The sequence below is a fragment of the Colias croceus genome, chromosome 15 (genome assembly GCF_905220415.1).
Source record: "Colias croceus chromosome 15, ilColCroc2.1".
Taxonomy (NCBI): Eukaryota; Metazoa; Arthropoda; class Insecta; order Lepidoptera; family Pieridae; genus Colias; species Colias croceus.
The window spans coordinates 8,883,152-8,905,663 of record NC_059551.1 but is presented as its reverse complement, the minus strand read 5'-3'; the positions used below and the strand labels follow the sequence as shown (position 1 = coordinate 8,905,663).

At 33.6% G+C, this 22,512-nt stretch overlaps 2 protein-coding genes across 5 annotated transcripts in view; one reads left to right on the top strand and one right to left on the bottom strand.

Annotated features, from left to right (window-relative positions):
• Nucleotides 1-480: 480 nt before the first annotated feature.
• LOC123697802 (sarcoplasmic calcium-binding protein 1) lies at nt 481-9,871 on the top strand. Of its 2 annotated transcripts, none has more exons than XM_045644355.1 (4): nt 481-611; nt 4,645-4,811; nt 5,831-6,064; nt 9,049-9,871. In XM_045644355.1, exons 1-4 carry the CDS (start codon nt 560-562, stop codon nt 9,169-9,171), a joined length of 576 nt encoding a protein of 191 aa, XP_045500311.1. In that variant the 5' UTR covers nt 481-559; the 3' UTR covers nt 9,172-9,871. The 2 variants fall into 2 exon arrangements, with proteins under 2 accessions (XP_045500311.1, XP_045500310.1); XM_045644354.1 differs by having other exon boundaries at nt 4,645-4,823.
• A 5,041-nt stretch (nt 9,872-14,912) lies between these two features.
• LOC123697796 (NPC intracellular cholesterol transporter 1) overlaps nt 14,913-22,512 on the bottom strand; it is a 78,189-nt gene continuing 70,589 nt past the window's right edge. For 2 of the 3 annotated variants that reach the window (XM_045644347.1, XM_045644349.1), the window contains one exon: nt 14,913-16,017. In XM_045644347.1, the coding sequence (XP_045500303.1) occupies nt 15,899-16,017 (119 nt within the window). In that variant the 3' untranslated portion in view covers nt 14,913-15,898. Of the gene's footprint in view, nt 16,018-17,865; nt 18,166-22,111; nt 22,195-22,512 lie in introns of those variants that run through there. The other variant, XM_045644348.1, reaches the window with a different exon arrangement.

Sequence of the window (22,512 nt, the reverse complement as noted above, 5' to 3'; positions counted from 1 at the left end):
CATGAAAAAAGTTCTCTGAAATGTTAAGATTGCGTAGATAAATATTACACTGCATTAGGTTTAAGCATATAAAAATAAAACACGATTTACTTCAATCTGAGACGTGGGAAGTATAGCTCCCAGCGTTTTAATAAGGGATAATAATAATCCCGCAGGAATGCAATTTATCGAAAGGTTTTCGTCTTCATAAACATTTATTTGCAACAATCTCACGAGTTTGATTACAATGTAACGATTTCAACCATCTCACGGCGACAAATCAACAGCCAAATATTATTACTAGGTACTGGAGTCTGGAGTAGCAGACTTCAAAGGTCCTCTTTTTCGTAGACATTTCGATACTATATAAAGAACTTCGGCTGACACCGCGATGATGTTGACCACTTCGTTCATATGATAGTAAATGTGTAACTAAAGGTGTTTTCATATCCCAGCCGACAAAAGATAAATTTAGTTTACTGTAGTGACAGCGCGTATCGCATCAGCGTTTCAGTTCCCACCAGAATCCCGCGCCGATCGGTGTTTTAACCGCGACTAAACAAATACTTCATCCGAAACTATGGCGTATTCCTGGGACAATAGAGTCGCGTTTGTCGTCCGATACCTTTACGGTAAGGCATGAACTTTACTGATGCATACGTAAGATTTTCATCAAAAACTTTACGTACAAACTTATTGTTTGAAATTATTGTCTGTTGTGATATGGCTAACAAGATAGGTACTCGTAATGTGTAATGGTTACTAGAATAATTACTGTTGCACAATACAGATGAATCAATAATTTACCTAAATATTATAATTATTAGCAGTACCTAGCATGAGCTTTCGGTTATTTTAAATTAACATGATTAAAACCCTTATTTTTTATCTGATAAATTAATACACACAGACATTATAATATGTCCATAGGTTTAATAAATAAAATGCGAAACTTTATTTTGTTGAGCTTAGTGGTTATTAAGAAATAACCATAGATTATTAATTAAGGCTGATGATATGTTGGTGATATCAGTAATTATTATGTATACTTTTTCTATTTCTTACTTATGTTCAGTTTAGGAGATCCTGAAATAACTAAATACTTATCTAGTATTTTATCCGTGACTCTAGACTCTAGTCATCTCTATTAGAGTGGAAATCTTTCTCAACAATCAGTTTGAATTCATAACGCAATTAAATATGAGAGTATGATCGCAAATCTCTTAAGTAGGTACATGGTCAATGGGTCCTTTATAGTAAGAGACGTTAATCGTTCAAGTACAATAAGTAATTAGGCAATGATCCCACTTTGTGTGTGCTAAATATCCGCATGTCAACAACTTATTAGAATGTAATCAATAACAATACTTTGACAAGTATTTTAATTGTAATTATGATTGGCATGCGGCCATTGTAGTATTTGAAATAGATTAATGATAAAAGTTTTACACAATGCATTGGGAATTGGGATAAGTAGTTTAAAAATTCCAAAAATGCAAATTATAGTTCACTTCAGAGATTCGTTTGATTCAAGTTTTTATCATCAAAATATTTATCGACTTATCAGAAGATCAGAGCAGATCTCTATTTCCCACTGCAGGGACAGCAAAACTCTACCCCTCCTTTGAAGTTTGATGCAGAAATACCTTTTAAAGATAGTTAAAATATAAATAAATAAATAAATATTTAGATTAGAAATACCTATCTGTTGTCGCCTGCAAGTACTATAATTATTATTAATTGACAATAATTATTACAGTATTGAGGTAGGTTACAGGAGTCGAATAATCATCAAATCGAGAGCTTAGTGCTGACGTAGATACATAAGTCTCGTCAATTTTAGATCAAAATATTGAAGTGGGCGGAGTGTAATTATAATTTGTTATCTTTAGAAGTTTACATTTCTTTTATACAAGATAAAAATAATAGTTCTTAAATATGTTGTTCGTATCGATATATCTATAGTGGTTGGTTACGGACTCTGATAAGGGACACCTAGTCATAAAGTGTTTGTTGCTAAACCACCACTTCTTTCATAGCTCATATTTTTTGGTAAACTCTACTTCAAAAAAAGGCCATCGCAATAGTTTCTTGGTAGAGCGAACAAATGGGCGTGGGCCATCTCACGTTAAGTGTCCACGGTGTCCACCACCGTCCTTAAACATAGTAAGATTGGTGGTATAACAGCTGTAACATCAATAACAATACATAAATACTATAAATCTTAAAGCCAAAGGTTGTTTAAATGCGGCTATTCGCGAACACCTATAAACGCATCTCATGTTGAAGAAGACAAAGTAGTACCACAGAGTACTATGTAGTTTAAATTGTTACTGTCAGAACTCAAAATAACATCAATCCAAAATACATTGCCGTTCTATAAAGCACTGTGTTGAACTAAGGTTGAACTTATAAAAATGATTATATCTACTTTTAAAAACTTGGAAGGAAGCTGCAAATCAATCTATTACTAGCGCTCTCTAATCCTATACTTAATCTTAATTAACGCGATTGCGTAGGATGATAAAAAACTAAAAAGTGTTTCAGTTTGACACGCAGTGAACCTCACATTGGCATTGAATGTCTATTGGCAAACATCGATTAGGGTTATAAATCTAGAGGCAATTATAGCTAACGAAAAACTATTTTTACACGTTACGATAATGATGTGATGACCGCCTACTTTTGAATTACACACACAGATAATAAATTTTAGTGACGGTCCTTGTGAGTAGTTTTTTTACTTGTCAGCCAGATTATAGAAATAATTTTTTTTTTGAAACGGCAAGGTGTTTTTTTTGCTTTTAAAAACATTAACACCTCAGTTTAATTCGAACTATATTATTCACATAATCATACGAATAATAATGAAGATTAATTAGCAATGTCATCTATACATATAATAAATCTGTAGAAGGGTCAATTCTGTACATTGAAAATATTGAAAAAATAAATAGCAGGGGGTGTTACTGGATCGATACCAAACCCAAATATGTGATTAAAAAAATTTTTGTCTGTCTGTCTGTCTGTCTGTCTGTCTGTATGTGAAGGCATCACGTGAAAACTAGCGGTTCGATTTCGATGAAACTTGGTATAATTATACCTTATTATCCTGGGCGTAAAATAGGATACTTTTTATCCTGGAAAAATACGTAGAAAAAAATAATCTTAATTTTTCAGTTTTATCCATAGACGTTGTTCCGTAGAACCGCGAACACACGTTGCGTATTATTATAGGCCTAGCCGTATTTGGGAATTGGGTCCAATAGATATTTATATAAGATGTTATTGTCAGAGGTACTCAAAATGGATAAATAAACCATCCACGCGAAGACCGACATCCGCGCGGACGGAGTCGCGGGCGGAAGCTAGTGTGTAATATGTATTTAAACATGGGAATATGGTTATGGACATCCCTCTTCGTGAATTTAACATTATTATTTACAATGTTAACTACACATTACGAAAGACTGCATCTTGGCATACAGCTGAGCAACCATTGTTTACCGCTCCGCCAAGTAGGCAGACCAATTCATCATTACGAAACAAAATAGAGATTGTTTGAGACGCAATGTCAGCCTGTCAGGGTCTTGCCAGGTTTTATACGATCATAAACAGACATTTAAACTTTGTAAACAGTATGGGATACGATTTTTTGGTGGATAGTAGATGCTTGTTTGAACAATTTAATTAGTGTTAAGGTAGGTATGATAAAAAATAGTTTCAATGTATTGTAAACGACATTGCTCAATCTACACTAATATTATAAAGAGGAAAACTTTGTTTGTTTGTTTGTTTGATTGTAATGAATAGGCCCATAAACTACTGGACCGATTTTAAAAATTCTTTCACCATTCGAAAGCTACATTATCCACGAGTAACATAGGCTAGGTTTTATCCCGGAAATCCCACGGGAACGGGAACTATGCGGGTTTTTCTTTGAAAACGCGGGCGAAGCCGCAGGCGGAAAGCTAGTTAGATATAATTCAAATAGTCGATAAATTTATCAAAGCAGGAGTAAAGGGTGAACATGATTGCGACCTATTAATGGTGTATACTCCACTTACAAGAATTTCATTCAACCCTTTCAACAGCTGTCTGTGACAAATCAGTTGGCTGCGATATCAGGAAGATTATTTGCTAATTAAACTACCTACAAAAATACTACATTTTAATTATTCTATACAATCAATTCGCTTGCCAAGCAATTAAGATGTTAATTGTTATTTCTGGTTCAAAATAATGTATCGTATCTTAAAATAAAATCGTTTACTGCCTAGATATGTGTCAGCCATTCTTTCGTTCTATTATCTGCAATTGTGTGATAGATATGAGTCACAAAGTGGGTACTGGAGTATTAATAGATTATATGAAGAAAAGTCCTTTTATCGAAAAGCAATATGATCTTCTACAAAAAAGAGAGCTTCGTTGTGATGATAGGAATAAGTTCTGATAGATGTATTTTAAGCTTTTTATTCATATATATGTGTTGATAAAAACCAGTTATAGAGAGCAGATACCACTTAAAGATCCCTTTTGCATCATGCAAAATATCCCCCTAATATCAATCCCCAGATATAAATTATCCACTCCCAAAAATCAATCCCCAGATATCAATTGGCCGCTAGTGACTAGCTATTTAAAATGCATAACATTGTGTTACAGATATCGACAACAACGGCTACTTAGACGCACACGACTTCCAATGCCTAGCATTGCGCACTTGCATTCTCGAAGGCAAGGGCGACTGCAGCGCCGCCAGGCTGCAGAAGTACGAGCACATTATGCTCAGCCTCTGGGAAGAGATCACGCAGCTGGCTGACTTCGACAAGGTGCCAGACTATGTCGGTTACCCCACATTACATTACATGCATCGCAGCTATGTTCTCGATGTACCAGCTTAGTTTCACTAGGTGTACCTAGGTACTGTTAGCCTTTGTAGTTAGTGCACGATCCTTGTGAAGTCGTGTCGTGAGTTATAAATAGCTTTTAGGGTTTGAAACAATATTGCAGGTTCTAAATCGAATGAAGGATGCCATTTGTAGTTTCAGTTTTGTAGCGTAGTACCTATATTCAGTAGTTGATACTAAAGTCTTGTAGAAAAATGTATGGTTTGCTCGTCTCCAGATTATTAAACTACTTAATTTAAATTACTTACTTAATTAGAAACTGCTAATTAAAATAATACGTGTTAACTAGAAACATATCATGATGGAATTGATAGATTATGATCCAAAGGTTTGAACTAGTCATTTCACAACTATAGTCATTTCGCAACTATGCGAAAATTATTAATAGTATCCAGTATGTATCCACATAATATATGTCCGGATGCACACGTAAATCACTCGTTACATTTTACACATGTCACATGAAAATGTATTATTATTTGTGTTTTAATAATTAATTTTGTGTTAACCTCAAATTCCTGTGGAACAGGTAACAATTACACACGCTAATAAAATGTGACTAATCTAACGAGACAGAGGTTCCAACTTTTTAAGTGATTATAAATATTTTGACTGGTGTTATAAATGTCTTTCATTTGCAATTTACTATGAAATATTAAGCTATAATACCACAATATAATACTGAAATACAAACAGTGATGTTTCTTCAATCTTTTCTATAAGTACCTACCTAATTTATAAATGAGACTAGTAGACCGAACGACTCGTCTATTAAATACGACAATATTACGAAAAATATAAAAGTGTTGCATGGCTTTGATGTTATAGTATGTAAAGATTTCTAGCACGAACTTTGCACGCTCTTTCGCAACGCACGCTTTTCGCTTTAAATGTGAACAATTTCGGCAATTCTAGCTCGTTAATTTAGCAGCAATTTACAGGACGGTATGATCACTGTGGATGAGTTCAAACAAGCAGTAAAGAACAGTTGTATCGGAAAGAAGTACGAGGATTTCCCGCAAGCAATGAAGGCGTTCATTGAAACTAACTTCAGGATGTTGGATATTAATGCGGACGGTCTTCTTGGTATTGAAGAGTTCAGATACGACTGTGTCCAGAGGATGGTAGTGGATGATATCAAGGTTATTGATGACGCGTTTAATTCCTTATTGAATGTGAGTAAATGAATATTAGTATAGAATTAAAATATATTAAGTTATTAATTATTGATATGTGGTCCTCCTTAGTATGATGGTTAGGTAAAGAGTCCGAGTCAAAGCGATCGGTCGTGGGTTTGACTCAATAGTGGGGAGTAACAAAAAAAATCTTTCCAATAAAGTTTTACAGGATCTAAAAGTCAATATTCCTTTTGTGTCATGACATAAAATGTAACTAGGTAATTCTTGTTAAGAGCTAGCTATCAACATCTATACATATAATAAATCTGTAGAAGGGTCAATTCTGTACATTGAAAATATTGAAAAAATAAATAGCAGGGGGTGTTACTGGATCGATACCAAACCCAAATATGTGATTAAAAAAATTTTTGTCTGTCTGTCTGTCTGTCTGTCTGTCTGTCTGTATGTGAAGGCATCACGTGAAAACTAGCGGTTCGATTTCGATGAAACTTGGTATAATTATACCTTATTATCCTGGGCGTAAAATAGGATACTTTTTATCCTGGAAAAATACGTAGAAAAAAATTAATCTTAATTTTTCAGTTTTATCCATAGACGTTGTTCCGTAGAACCGCGAACACACGTTGCGTATTATTATAGGCCTAGCCGTATTTGGGAATTGGGTCCAATAGACATTTATAAGATGTTATTGACAGAGTTACTCAAAATGGAGAAATAACCATCCACGCGAAGACCGACATCCGCGCGGACGGAGTCGCGGGCGGAAGCTAGTCTTAAAATATAGTTTACTAGCTTACCGCCCTCGGCGTCGCCGTCTTTGTCTAAATCCAAAAAAAAAAATTACTAAAACAGCTTTCCTCTTGAATAACTCTATCTATTAAAAAAACCGCATCAAAATTCGTTGCGTAGTTTTAAAGATTTAAGCATACAAAGGGACATACGGGCAGAGAAAGCGACTATGTAGTTTATATTCATCCTCGAATTATGAAGATATAGCAAAGTTACGTATTTCGACGAAAAGCACGTAAAATTACGCGTTTCCTGAAATATCTGCGTGAATTTGGCAGATATTTCGGAATATTTATGCGAATGACGATATCAATTGCGATCGTTTGTTTGTTTGTGTTAATCTACCAACTTACAGTAATTGCTTTAGACACTGTAAATATGTCCGATACCGATAACTAAGATAATTATATTGAACTATACAGAGAAAAAAGTAGTACCTATATTTGCACACAAATGTAGGTAGGTACATAATATCATTCACATTTTGTAGAAATATATTATCATCGAAAATAACAATATATCTCTACAATAATTTTTATTGAACAAGGTTCAAACACTGTTGTTGCTTTATTCCTCTGACGTAGACGTAGACTAATTTAACGCTAATTCATACTTGACTTGGGTTGCCATCTTCCAAGTTTTCCAGAGATTTCCTGTCTTCGAGTAGGTACCTAGGTCTGAGAAGAGAGTTGTTTTCAAAAAGTTAAATAAAAAAATATTCAGACGAATATCAGTGCAAACTTCCACACTGAAAGATAGCAAAGGCCGGAGACATTTCAATTCTGAACTCACAATATAATCATATCAATCAATCATAGATCAATAGTATATTCGTAAATATATTAGTAATGTTGCTCCTAATAAATAATAATTATTGATTATTGTTTTCAAAAATTTTCGGGCTAACTTATTCTGTTTTTTGCATATCTTCCATTTTATATAGTAGATAGGTATTTTACAATCACTATACTGTTAGCCTTAGTCTACAGTTGTATCATTAATTTACTATAAAAATTAATGGATACAATAAAATGTAATTGTCAACAATAAAAACTAGTTAAGAATCAACTATTGTAAGACCAATTGGCACATCTCCAGGGCAAAACTGTTAAAAAGTTTTACGCAGCGTAAATGTTTTTGGAATATGCGAATAAACATTTCGTCTTTATTATAATTGAGATTTAACAAGAGGAAGTTAATAATTAACAGAGAACTGCAGTTGAATCATATTTTTTGCACCAAAAAGAAACATTTCCACAGCAAATTATTATTGAAAAATGTGAAAATTTCAAATTTATCTAGTTTTAATAAAAATGCAATAAGTATTGATATACTTACTTACGCGTAGGTTAGGACCTAGGAAGTTATAAATTATTCTGGAATAAGGACGGTATCCTCACAGAATGGATGAAAGCCTATTGACTAATCGAGATAGTAGTCTATCTCTGTGCTACTTTAAACATATTCGATTAGATGTTGTTTTTTTGCGTCAAAATATCTAATAGAAATCCACCAATCCATCCTCACAACCACGTTTAAAATAAATATTTCTTCTATCGATTGGGAGCTAAAATCAACAAGAAAAATTTATCTAATCTAAACAGAAATATATTCCACTTTATATACATATTTTACGCTCAGAAATAAGTATATAATTGATACTTGATCGATAAGGTGTCCTTGAATTTTAGTATTGAAATGAAACTGGCCTGGATCATGTTATGTTACGCCGTATGTACCTACTCGATATATTAAATATAAATTATATGGATGTCGTAAAGCGTTCTGCCATGAGGATTATATTAATATCTTTAAAGCTTATTTTCTTTCAATGTGTACTACTTAAACATGCCAAACTCTAGTAATATTATAATTTATAAACATGTTATCACAGATGTTATGTATTTTGGAAGATAGGTTAGGATAGGAAGAAGGAAGGTTGTTCACGTTAAGTAAACTAAAAAAAGTCTTTCGCTCTACATTTTTATATAATTTCCTATAGGATAGTTTTTATCTACTGTTTTAAAATAAAAGAAATCGTTTATTGTATCTACAGGTAATAGATTTACTTCTGTGCTCTGTCGTGATTTTTTCTATGTACCTACCTAAATGATGCAGCTTACACAAATTATATTTTTTACCTTTACTTACTTACCCATTTACTGTTTTTTATGATTGTGAAGATTTCGGATGATGACAATTTTAATAAAATAAATGTGTTTTATATTCAGGATGACGACAGGCGACGAGGTGGCTTAACTTTAGCGAGATATCAAGAGCTTTTCGCGCAATTCCTTAGCGACCAGAGTGACAACTGCCAGGCGAATCTACTGTTCGGGCCCTTAGCGCTATAAGATTAATAATAACAAATAGTGTCTTATCCCTATATAATAAATCTTTTCGTCTTTTTACGCGTGGTAAACTATCCCACAAAGTCAAATGCAATAGTCGGAAAAGGTTGCAATGGTAGAGGGATGAGACAACCAAACTTGATAAGTCTCCACTTTTAACGTTTAAATGTAAAATAACAATAGCAAGCATTTCTCCCGATATCTAGACTATCTATAAATAAAATTACATCATAGAAAAGGTTAAAAATAAATATCACAGCTTCGCGGCTATCTCAAAATAGATATAACAAGATGCGCTCTGATTTATATACGCGTTCGAATTTAATGCACGGCATATTGTAAGAAATACCGTCACTTTGCTATTGTAAAAATAAATGTTTCCAAATAATAAATATTAGCTAAGATAATACGCTAGATTAGTTTCAATGTTTTCTGCGTTTATTTTTTGTTTTCCGTCCTTTCAATGTACCTCGTTACAAATGGAATGTTGTATTTGCAAAGTTTTGGTGTTCGTTTAATAAAATCGTTTCAGGCGTTAAGTTTAATAAAATTGGATGAAAGCGCAAAAAAAGCATTTGTAAATACCTACAGATTAAGGCGAATTTACAAGAGAAATTGTGCTCAAAACAGAATATGAATCTAGTCACGAATATTGTAAATATGTTGTTATTGTTTGACAAATAAAATTAAGTGTTCTTTTATAGTTCTTTATTTATTATTACCCCATCCAATCCAACCTATTCTCCATCTTTATTGAGTACTAAACTAGTTATTATTCTGTGGTACTAGCTGCGTGTCCCGCGGTTTTACCCGCATTGTCCTAGCAAAAATTACTCCTGATTGTTTTTCCATCTGTCATTTATAAAGTCTAAAGAATCATTTATAGACACAGAACAGTTTAGTCTTGTAAAACCTTAAACGTAGCTATCCAGTATCCTTTATCTACCTAGGTAGGTACCGTGGAACGGCTGAACAATTTGATGCATAGAGTAATATAATACCTAATACCTATAAATCGGTATTTGATGATTTTAACTTTATTCTCTGCCTGATTGATTTCTTAAGATAAAGGGAAAGGTATGAAATAAAATCCAATATATTTTCCATATCATTTATTTATCAATGCTATTACACATTATATACGAAAGATCACGCAAAATTTACGCTTTATACATTATTAGCAAATATACAGATTACATTAAAACATTGATTATGTACTTAATAGATTTAGAATAATTATTTACAGCAACACCGAAATAATATATCTTTATCTTATAAAGATGTTTGTAACATTAATCTACGATATAGTATTTAAATTATTCAATCATCAATTCAAAAACATGGTTATTATTTATTATAGCTTGACCGCAACCGCTGTACCGCGCCCTAGGTATGTGCGGTGAGGTACCGGGTAAGAAAGAGCACGAGTTATAAGTTAGAAACATAGAGTTTCTGTGATCTGTGGTTAGAAAGAAACGGAACGGCCAGTAGGTCCTCTCCCCCGCCTCGCCGCGCACATACTTCAGGCGCGGTACAGCGGTTGCGGTCAAGCTAAGAGCTAGCACGCAAGAGCAACTTTTGTCTCCGCAACTATTTTGTCTCTCCCATCAACTCTATGGGCTAGTATTGAAGTAAGAAAGTGCACGCACGTAGTGACGCAACTCCCCATAGAGTTGATAGGAGAGACAAAATAGTTGCGGAGACAGCAGGAGCAGACAGTTGCTCTTGCGCGCTAGCTCTAAGATTAATTAATTAATCTAAATTTATAAAATTTCTTCATGTGCATTCACTCTTTTAAACATAAATGTATAAAAATTATGAAAAAACATAAAATTATAAATGGAAGATTTTTATTATTCTTTCCCTATACTTACTCTCAGCGATTATATAAAACCCATTTAATAAGATTTTTCGATCAGGAACCTGATTTATAATAAATAAAGAAATCCTCTTTCTTACACTGTGTCCGAATTTCCCTATGGTAACTTCTGGCGTCTTTTCAATTATACCATAGGTACCTATCTAAAACTTGTTTTAACTCCGAACATTTCTTTTTTTTTTCGATTCTAGCAATAACATGGAATACAAATTTCGAACCATTTCAAAAGAAACTTATTTTTCCGATCGGCAATAATTTCCGAACGATCCTCAGGTTTTCCAATCATTATTCTTAACCGCTGATAATATATCCCTTCACAAAAATAACAATTTTACATTTACTAAGCGTAAAATTGACATTAGAAGGCACAAGCAAATAAATATTTATATTAAAACGATAATATTCCTCTTCACTTTGGTTTCAAAAACTTTGGTCATAACTTGCCTTTATAGGAGTACCTATTGAAAATAGAAATACGAGCCGGATAAAATTAATAGGTAAATAATAGAACTATAGGTAAATAATAATAATAGTTCTTAATAATATCAAAACTATCGAGACAATAATGTAAAGTAAGTATCTATTTACTAGTGATGCAACGAATACGAATACGAATATTCGTATTCGCCGAATAGTAGACATTTACCGAATATTCGTATTCGGCGAATATACGAATTTTTAAAAACGAATATTTTTTTTACGCAACTGTATTTACTACAAATTTAAAAATCGCGCGAAAAAATATGACGTGTGCAGAGACCAGGGCTCGGAACCGGTTTGAAAAGAGCGGTTAATTTAGATTATATACCGGTAAATATATCGTTCCTTCATTTACCGGTTAAACAAGTGAACTGTTTATAAGTAACCCAAATGATTAAGGTTACCGGTTACTTCTGCACAAACGGTTTTGACACCCAAATTAACCGGTTAATTCCTTTATTATTTTTGCCTCATTTTTTAACGCTTGCCACAAGATATAGTGAATCTAATATCTATACATATAATAAATCTGTAGAAGGGTCAATTCTGTACATTGAAAATATTGAAAAAATAAATACCAGGGGGTGTTACTGGATCGATACCAAACCCAAATATGTGATTAAAAAAATTTTTGTCTGTCTGTATGTTCAGGCATCACGTGAAAACTAACGGTTCGATTTCGATGAAACTTGGTATAATTATACCTTATTATCCTGGGCATAAAATAGGATACTTTTTATCCCGGAAAAATACGTAGAAAAAAATAAATCTTAATTTTTCCGCGCGGACGGAGTCGCGGGCGGAAGCTAGTATCTAATATATTCTATTCTAAAATATAGTTTGTAAGTATAGATGTATGGATGTTTAGCACACATATAGAGGGTAACTTGGATTAACACATAGGATAGTTTTTATCCCGGAAATCCCACGGGAACGGGAACTATGAGGGTTTTCCTTTGCAAACGCGGGCGAAGCCGCGGGCGGAAATCTAGTTATTAAATTCAAATCTATACATATAATAAATCTGTAGAAGGGTCAATTCTGTACATTGAAAATATTGAAAAAATAAATAGCAGGGGGTGTTACTGGATCAATACCAAACCCAAATATGTGATTAAAAAAATTTTTGTCTGTTTGTCTGTCTGTATGTGAAGGCATCACGTGAAAACTAGCGGTTCGATTTCGATGAAACTTGGTATAATTATTATCACCTTATTATCCTGGGCGTAAAATAGGATACTTTTTATCCTGGAAAAATACGTAGAAAAAAATTAATCTTAATTTTTCAGTTTTATCCATAGACGTTGTTCCGTAGAACCGCGAACACACGTTGCGTATTATTATAGGCCTAGCCGTATTTGGGAATTGGGTCCAATAGATATTTATAAGATTTTATTGTCAGAGGTACCTACTCAAAATCGAGAAATAAACCATCCACGCGAAGACCGACATCCGCGCGGACGGAGTCGCGGGCGGAAGCTAGTTTAAAATATAAACTAAAATTGCGAACTTGAGTGCGATTAAGAATTTTGTAACTAAATGACTTCGCAACGTCCAGGCCCGTCGAGCGAGGGTAGCGGGGGCCGAGGATCCTTATGTAACTTGGTTTTAACCGGTTAATTTTCACCACCAAAACCAATATTAATGAAAAACCGGTATTTCGCATAAACCGGTAAAAACCGGTAAAGTGCAACCTTTAACCTAAATCAATTTCGGTTTGGGGTCAATGACCGAAACCGGTTAAGAATTTAAACCGGTTTCCGAGCCCTGGCAGAGACTGCTGATCCACTGGCCTTTTGGCGAGAAGATGTCCAATTTCCAAGTCAGAAAAAACTCGCCCAACAATATTTTTCACTGAAGCCATGTACAGTCGCTTCGGAAAGACTTTTTTCAACGCCTGAAAATATCCAGACTGAAAAAAAAATAGCCTAAAACCAGAAAATCTACGAATTTTATGTATTTTAAATAAAAATTTGCCTATTGTAAATTTTAATTATTAGAAGAGTAAACATTCATTAAATAAATAAGTCTTTTATTACCAAGGCTAGATATTCGTATTCGTATTCGTATTCGCCGAATAGTAGGTTTGATATTCGTATTCGTATTCGTAAAAGTAGTATTCGTTGCATCACTACTATTTACTAACTTATTTCTGTCGCATTATATTTAAGAACAATAGTATAAGATATCAGAGCAATACTAAGAATTTTTTCTTACTTATTTTTTAAATGAAAATGGAAGTTCATATAAATTCCTAGCACTTTCTAAATTTAGATATTATTCAGCTAGAGTCTAGAGAGATGTTATTTTCAAACTCTTCAAATTACATTCCAAAAATATTGTTTTCCATACTATCTACTAGGTACTCTACGTAAAATAAAATAAACATCTATATATATAAAACTCAAAGGTGACTGATATATAGTGATCTATCAACGCACAGCCCAAACCACTGGACGTATCAGGCTGAAATTTGGCATGCAGGTAGATGTCATAGCGTAGGCGTCCCCTAAGAAAGGATTTCCCGAAATTCTTGCGGGAACGGGGAAAAACGGGGATGCACGTACAAAGTCGTGGGTGGAAGCTAGTTAGAAATACAATCCAAGATGTTAAATCCAAATACAAGATACCAAAGGAAGATTTTCAGACTAGCAACACTGGACTGGTAATCTAAATCAACCAACTAAAATATTACTAATTCTCTATGTGACTAAATAATGCGACTAAAATAAATTAGTAGAAAAGAATCGCCTTCCTACACCTTTACTACATTCTTATCTAATACAGTCCATTCATTTCTACTAAAACGTATACATACCTACTTATATGTAATACATGATATACGTTTCTTTGAAACAAAATGATACCCATTCCTTTTCATGCTTTCTCAAATAAAGATAACTATCTATTTTTAATTTTATTACAATCGAGACGATATTGGGCAATAGGCTTTACTTATAATAATCATACTTTTTTTTTCTAAAATTTCATTAAAAGGGTCAGCTGCCTGAACTGAAATTTGAATATAATAAATATTTAACAGTTGAATAAACTCGTAGAAATTATATTCAAGCCTACAATAAAATTACTAAAGACGATATTTTTTAGCTTTCCCTTAACTGTATGATCATAGAAAATACATACAATCTAATTTCACAATATTAAAAAACAGATTATAATTTACTGAAATGATCTGATTTTTTCTTTAGTATTTTCTTATGTTATTCGCTCCTGTACTTCGTTAATCTTTCGCAAATTATATGGCAACTCGAATCACCACCATTCACATACTAATCGTAAACTATGTATTTAACAAACTAACAACGATATTGACAAATATAATATTTATTTCAATATAAAGCAATACATTATACAATAATTGTTAAAACGTCGCTCTGTTATTATCTAATGCCACTCCTACGTAGAAAGGTTAAAAGATCTACTTTTAGCTATTCACTTCGTTAATAATATCACCATTTCAAGTCCATGTAATAGCAACACTGACACTTTTTAATATTTCCTATGATATTTATTAGATTTAAACTAATGTAACTGGCATTACGACTCGAGACGACCCTTAAAGTACTAAATAAACAGCTATTATTAGAAATAGGTCAAAACTGTTGACGATAATATTAAATCTCGAATCACCTATACTTCATAGTTATAAAGCCCATAAATACTCGACGTCAGTCTTGCAAGGAACGCCCAAAAAGCACCAGTGTAGTTTCAAATACGAATTTCGTACGAAACATTCAGATTTGCTTTCAGACTACAATACTTTAATCACAAAAATTGCATCAAAATATCGATAGGCTAATTAAGACGTACACGACAAAATAGTTACATGACAAAAGTGCAAAGCTTTTGCTAGTACTATCACAGAATCCAATAGGCCTTATCCAAATTCCACAACTAATGATAATCATAATGGAATTTTATAAAGCTTACACCTGAGGTTTCAATCTAAGGCAAATTGTTTAGATTGGATTAGCGCAGAATAGTAATAACCTTACAATGAGTATAGGCCTTCCGATGATATTATTTAGCAAAATTAGTTATTCTTTACATTCTAACGCACTATAGTTAGCTAGTTCTAACAATTAAGTCGCGTTCTACCGTTCTAACCAAATAAAGATCTAATAGGAAAGATTATTTAAGTTTTCAATAATAGCAACATTACAAGCCGAATGTGCTGCCATTGAACTACAAATTTCAATTTTGACAGTGACGATACACCTAATTGTCAATGTCACTTTATAAAATGTCAATGTCACTCCTCATATATTGACAGTGACGTTAAACCGAACTGTCAATGTCATCGTGACAGTGACGTAATTAAAAAGCGTCAGTGCTGCCAGCTCTATCGTATCACATCTCCTGCGTGAGCGCGGTGCCGCTGCCAGACGCTTGGGGCTCCTCTGGCGAGTCTAGACTGCCGTAGGCGAACCCCGGCCCCTCCCGCCAGCCACCCCGGCGACGGGTTATGCCTATGGACAAATTGGGGTTATAGCTGGCAAGCTTTGAGTACCAGAGGCGGATTTACCAAGATTCTTACCATACCATATGAATATAATAGAAGTTAATCTTCTATTATTAATATCATAAAACATATGATATTTTATTTTATATGTTGTGTTTGTGTTCTCCTTTCACATATTTTTATGGCAACTCGAATCACCACAATTTACTAATTAAACGATAATAACAGATATTAACAGTTGAGGAATATTTTTGGTTTCTGTTACATACCATAGTTTCAAAATTGAATATTTGGTATCAAAATTTGAATATTTGCATTGTATAAATCCGCCTCTGGTCTACATGTAATGCTTCAAGCTTATGAAAGCTTAGTTTCTAGCCTAACATAGAACATTAACGAAATGATTTACCTAATAATTTCAATTGTTCCTAATGTTATATTACCTTTATTTGCATTGCAAGAAAGGCATGACAATCACTACATGAGCGGACAAAACATATGCAAAAAGCAACCTTTTAACGATTTTAAAACTCATTTATTCTCGATTCTTCCATCACCATACTGACATGACTTCATCTGTACTAACCACACACTCCACGCTTACAAAAGATAAATTGTTTAAATTGCAAATTGGTTCAGGAATTCAGAGTCATAATCCCGCAAATATAAATCAAAATGAATCCTGCAATACAAAATTGTTCTTACTAATTTAAGATTTTATCTATCATAGAATATTAAAATATTTTATTTGTATAAATACGTTAACCAGATAACACGTCTGAACATTAGAATGTCTTTTAATTATATTTAGTATAAACAACAGATACAAAATTAAATATTAAAGCATGTCGTAGACAATTCTCACCTTGTATTTTATCCCAATACACCAGGCCATTTAAGTCTTTTAGTAATAATTTAATTTAAAAAAATGCATAATTTTAAAATCTTTCTCAATAAAAAAGAATCCAAACTGAATAATAACATGCTTCAATTTTAACACAACAATAAGTGAAAAACACATAACTACAAGTGTAAGATTTGACTATACAAGCAGGCTAAATTAAGTGAACATATGCGATGTAAAATATTAGGTTTTGTTTTTTAATTCTGTGTATACTAATGTCACATAATGTACCATAAATAAAGCAGAATTTCCGAGCCAAAAGGGAAGAGCTTTCGTACTTGTATTTTATTGTGTACTGGTTTGAACTGTTTTGATTGTTCTTATAACACCAGTGTTTGTATAAAACGTATGAGTGTAAATAGGAATCTACAATACTCTTTTTTAATAATTTCACTTTATTATTACATCAACTCGGAAAAAAGCTCATAGCCAATGCGCACGTAGATTGATCTTCGCTACCCGCATATACCCCCTTACGTAATTTTAACCAATGTTTAAACTAAGAAATACTCTGTCCCTTTCACTCTTATACCATAAGAATAAGATAGAAAGAGACAAAGCACTTACTAGTTTAAAAATTTATTAACGTGTGGTTTATGTCAGGTCAGCTAAAATCAACATTATAAGCTGTGCTTTAGTAACGTTTCAATTCTTACGCTGTTTTCACTTGCACTCAGCAGATCCTGATCCTATTGAAAAAATAAATACCATAATTTGTACATTGGACCTTGTTCAGACAGCATCGTTCATAATACAGATTATAAATAACAGCACAGATCATGCAAAGTTGTTACTCTGAATTTTTAAGATCTTACCAAATAACATAAAAATATAATAAATTAAATCTATTATTTATCTGCTTAATAGTCTTAAATATACTTAAAAAAAAGACCTTAAAAACCCATCGATCTGGCAACATGCAGGTGCGAACAAAAAATAAAACAAAAATAATAATCAAAAAAACAAAATTTATTTCTATCACAAAATTATGTTGTCAGTTTGTATACAATTAACCATAACCTTTGGATATTTGTTCCCTCTAATTAAGTACTAAATTTAAGTAAGAGATTCCGGAATAAAAAAGAAAAGAAAATTCTCTAGACAGTATCTCAGAATACTATTCGACATTATAGGAACATAGAGGGGTTTAATCTCAATGAATACATCACAAGTATAATAAAACACAGACCGAAAAGTGTCCAGAAAATGTTACAATAAATAGATTTGTTCATCCCAGGTCTAAAGGCGTACCTGTAAGAATATTACTTCTGTATTGTAGTTATACGATTGCATCCGACACCATGGGTTAGTTAGCGATGCCCATGTTAGTTTCATAAAAAAATAAATAGAAATAAAAGGAAAAAATAATAATACAATGTGCAACCTAACAGCGTATCTAATACAACCAGCGATGTACCAAAGGAACTATATTCGTACCGGTCGCGGTGTAATAAATAATGTGAAAATTAAGTTTAAAGTCAATGAAAATCGCAAATTTAATTTAAAACTCTTTTTAAAACGGCGGTACATCGCAGGTCAATAACATCTACATATCCACAGCGCAAACACAATTGACTCGTCAAATTTCTCAACGAAATCTAGGAATGTTAAACAATCTAGAGTCAATTTCCTTCAAATAAATCTATTTAATAATAACACCGACACACAACGACTTACACATTTCTCATTTTCACATGAAGCACACGAAATAAATATAAAAAGGATTGATTATAATATTATATCGATAATCTGCAACGTCGACGTTGTAATGTGCGCACATCACTACGTCGACGTTCTTTTGATTTCATCAATTGAATTTAAGCCTTGTGCTCAATGTATTAGCGTTCAAGCTAAACTATTCGATTTGATCATAATTAAATAATAAATACGTTTGCCGCGCTAAGTACTTCAATAAGTACAACATATAAGTACAGTGCAGAGGCGAGGCAGTGACGTCCAATAAAACATCGATAATTAAAAAAAAAATATAATTAAATTCGAAACACTAGGAATGACGCCTATCGATAAAACTATAAAGGTGACATGCATTGAAATTAAATTAGCTAAATAGATAGGGAGGCGAGGTAGCTAAATGGCGTAATTAAACGGCGCCGTCGAGACTTATCAAAATCGATAGATAAAATAATTTCGAAAAGAAAAGCTTCTATGGTAAAAACCATTTTAGCGGTGGGTTTGGCGTGTACGGATTTTCAAAAATGTAAAAAAAAATAGTTACTTGGGCATTCTCGAGCGCGTCAGATATTCATACTACGTATGCCCCAAGTGCCTCTGATAACAACGGTATACTAATCTGCCGGTTTGCGTGGTGGGGCTAGGCATATTAATTCGTCAAAAATGCACAAAAAAAAAATTTACTCGAGCGCGTCAGATTTTCGGAAGGGGTGTTAAGTAGGCCCCAAGGAAACTCCCCTTAAAAAAACTGACGATTTCGGCGTGACGATAAGTTACGATGAATTTTTGAAAATGCAGAAAAAAAAAGTCCTTTTGAAATACTCGAGCGCGTCAGATTTTCATAGGGGAGGTTTATCTCGGTCTCCTGAAAGCATATTTTATTAATCTGACAAAAATGTTGGTGGGTTCTCTTAATCTGACCGAAAAAGGTTTGAGAGTTTCTTTTTTTTAATCATCGTTATTTCATATCAATTTTTCTTAACACCCTCAGTTTTCGAGATATACTCAAAAAACCGGGAGTTTGAGTTTTTATGATTTTTAAGTCAAAAAGTTTTAACTTTGGACATAAATGTAAAGAGACCTTTTTTGTGTAAAATAAAATTACCTTTTTTGTTTATTCAAACTTTTTTTTTGTAAAATGTATCGTTCGCGACTTATATACTGCAACGCGTTTTTCGGAAGACGAAATGGCTCCTCCAGACTTCCGGTCACGCGGAAACCGGCAGATTTTGTATTTTTAGTAAGTTTTAGATTATATTCTTCAAAATAAAAATAAAAACAATCGCGCTCGAGAATGCCGGATTAACGTTTTTTTTTTACAAGTTCGCGACCCTATAACTTGGCGGCGTCAAGGACTTATCGTCAGATTAGTTAAATTTAGTCTTAAAATACTAAAATCAACCCCCAATATCTTAATCTGACGCGCTCGAGTATTTCAGACTATCGATTTTTTTTTACTAATCTGATCGTCTATCCTGGGCGCGCGTCACTACTTAAAGAGCTAAATAGTTAACAAGGTTGTTCTATTAGGTCTAAGGTATCTCTCATATCTTAAACTGCCACGCTCGAGTATTGCAGAAAATTCCCCTCTTCGCCTCCCTATCTAAAATAGACCGCCCCTTCAACCAACCAGTGGTTAGAATAAGAACTGAAGCAATTCTCAATTATCGATGTCGATAAAATTTCAAATTGAGAATTTCTTTACATAAATGCCTTTAAATAAATAGAAGGAGACCTTATGCCCGTTATTCTAAAGTTATGCCATCGATTGCAGTTGATCGATACATCGAAGTGAAACGCACGATGGTTTGCAATCGACGACCAAAGTGGGTTAGGCTGAACAGTGACCGTCAAGCATTGCGAACTTAGCACACGGATAAATAATCGTGTGTTTAATCCTATATTTCTCTCTCATTAAATATTATAGTCAGTTAATATATAAAACTCTTAAAAATACACGTCAAAAGCTTCTAGAAATCTACAAAATCAGTGTGCTAACCCGAATGCGAAGCCACCCCCACACCGGCGAAAATACATCTATAGATTTAACGAGACTGAACGATGCACATCACTTGTACAACATCTACATATAAAGCGAAGAGTTAAAAAGCCCAGTTCTTATAAACGTTATAGTGTGATGCAGTATTGAAATAGTGTTGTGTACATTGCTACGATGAAATAATTGCAAGTGATTGGATTAAGTTGTTAATTACAAAATATTACAATTTACAATCTATCTGAAAACTTAAATGCATATTAATGTTGTTAATACGTTTCACAAACGTGTGATAATTGTGACTAATATAATTTTAGTAATGACTCTAGAGTGATTTAAAAATTAAATTAATTTTATTAATTAATAAATTATGTTATGACAAAATTTAAAACTAGGTGTCCATGAAATTTCAATACACATGTCCCATTCAAAACCCTCCCCAACATTACCTATGAAAGCAATAATCCTTACGATTACAGAAGTTAGGTTAAACCGTTATCTGACTTTCCACTCGTGATCTCTAAAAGGTTATGGTTCATTACAAGAACTGGGCTAGGTTTACACACCGATACCTAATAATATAAATGGAATAAACATACTGATTACAAAAATATACTCAATAAATAATAATCGCGCAGGGTGACTTGGATGATACGTCAAAAAATCTATAAAAAATATATCCACGAAAAAGGTATAATCATAGGAAGAAAAGTATCGAAAATTTATATATTCAACTCCGTTGAATTTTTAATGTTGATTCAGTTTATCGATATTATGCATAACAGCACTATCATACTAGAATATAAATGTATGCTACTAAGGCCATCTGAATCTATTTGAGGAATAACCTACAAAAAAGCTTTTCAAAATACACTAACAATTTATTTCAAGTTTACCAACGTTACCAACGCGCCTGAATCTCACACGAAAAGATGATTGATAAGTTAGGCAAATTTCACAAAATATTATTATCAAATATCCTATTATTCCCGAACGAAACTTTATCATACTTCAAATTGGCTTATACTCATTTCTAAACTGTAATACCTAACTATCAAAACTGTTATTATTGAAATAATATAGAAGTTATAAAACTAAACTATGTATTTCTTCCAAACATCATATTACTGCAAAGAGAAAATAGCAAAATTGCGTTATTCCTTCTCAAACGGTTTTACTGAAAACTACAAAACCGCACTAATTCTCCCAAACAATATTGCACTAGCGAAGCTATCCCCCCCCTTTCTATCTCATAATCGAAGATCGCAATTAGATTCCGAACAATGCTAACCGACCTATTTCACCCCTCCCCCCCCTCCTAATCATTCTCTAACCAATCTTACCCCTACTGCAAAAACTGAATCCGGAAAAATCTAACCGACCTATCCCCCCTCCCTACCGCACCCAAGCCACCCATAGCATCATCCACTCTCGTTATCACGCGAGCGCGTCAAAGTTATACCGCCTCTCGACCACGCCGCCCCCCCTCCCCCCACTCCCCGCGCTTACTCGTGTGAGCGACGTCTCGGCGACCGCCGCCTCCTTGCCGCGCAGCATCTGCGCGGCGAGCTTCTGCTTGTTCACCGGCGAACCTGGAAATTAGGGCTCGGTCACCGGTACTGATGCGAATTTTTTTGGCTAAAGAGCTTTGACAGCTCACAGTCGAATGTATACTTGGCCACTGTGTGGTATACGCACATTATGTGGGAGATAAGCTTTTTGAGTAGCGTATTCGAAGGTAAGATAAGTGTTTAGACACTTAAGTGACTTAGGTCACTTATAATATGGAATTATCAACACATTGTGCCACACAAAGATGATCTTCTGTGAGACATTACAAAAATAAGAAAAATTGAGAACTTTATAGGGCAGGCAAGATGCATTTGGGACACTCGAAATCAAATTTGTGG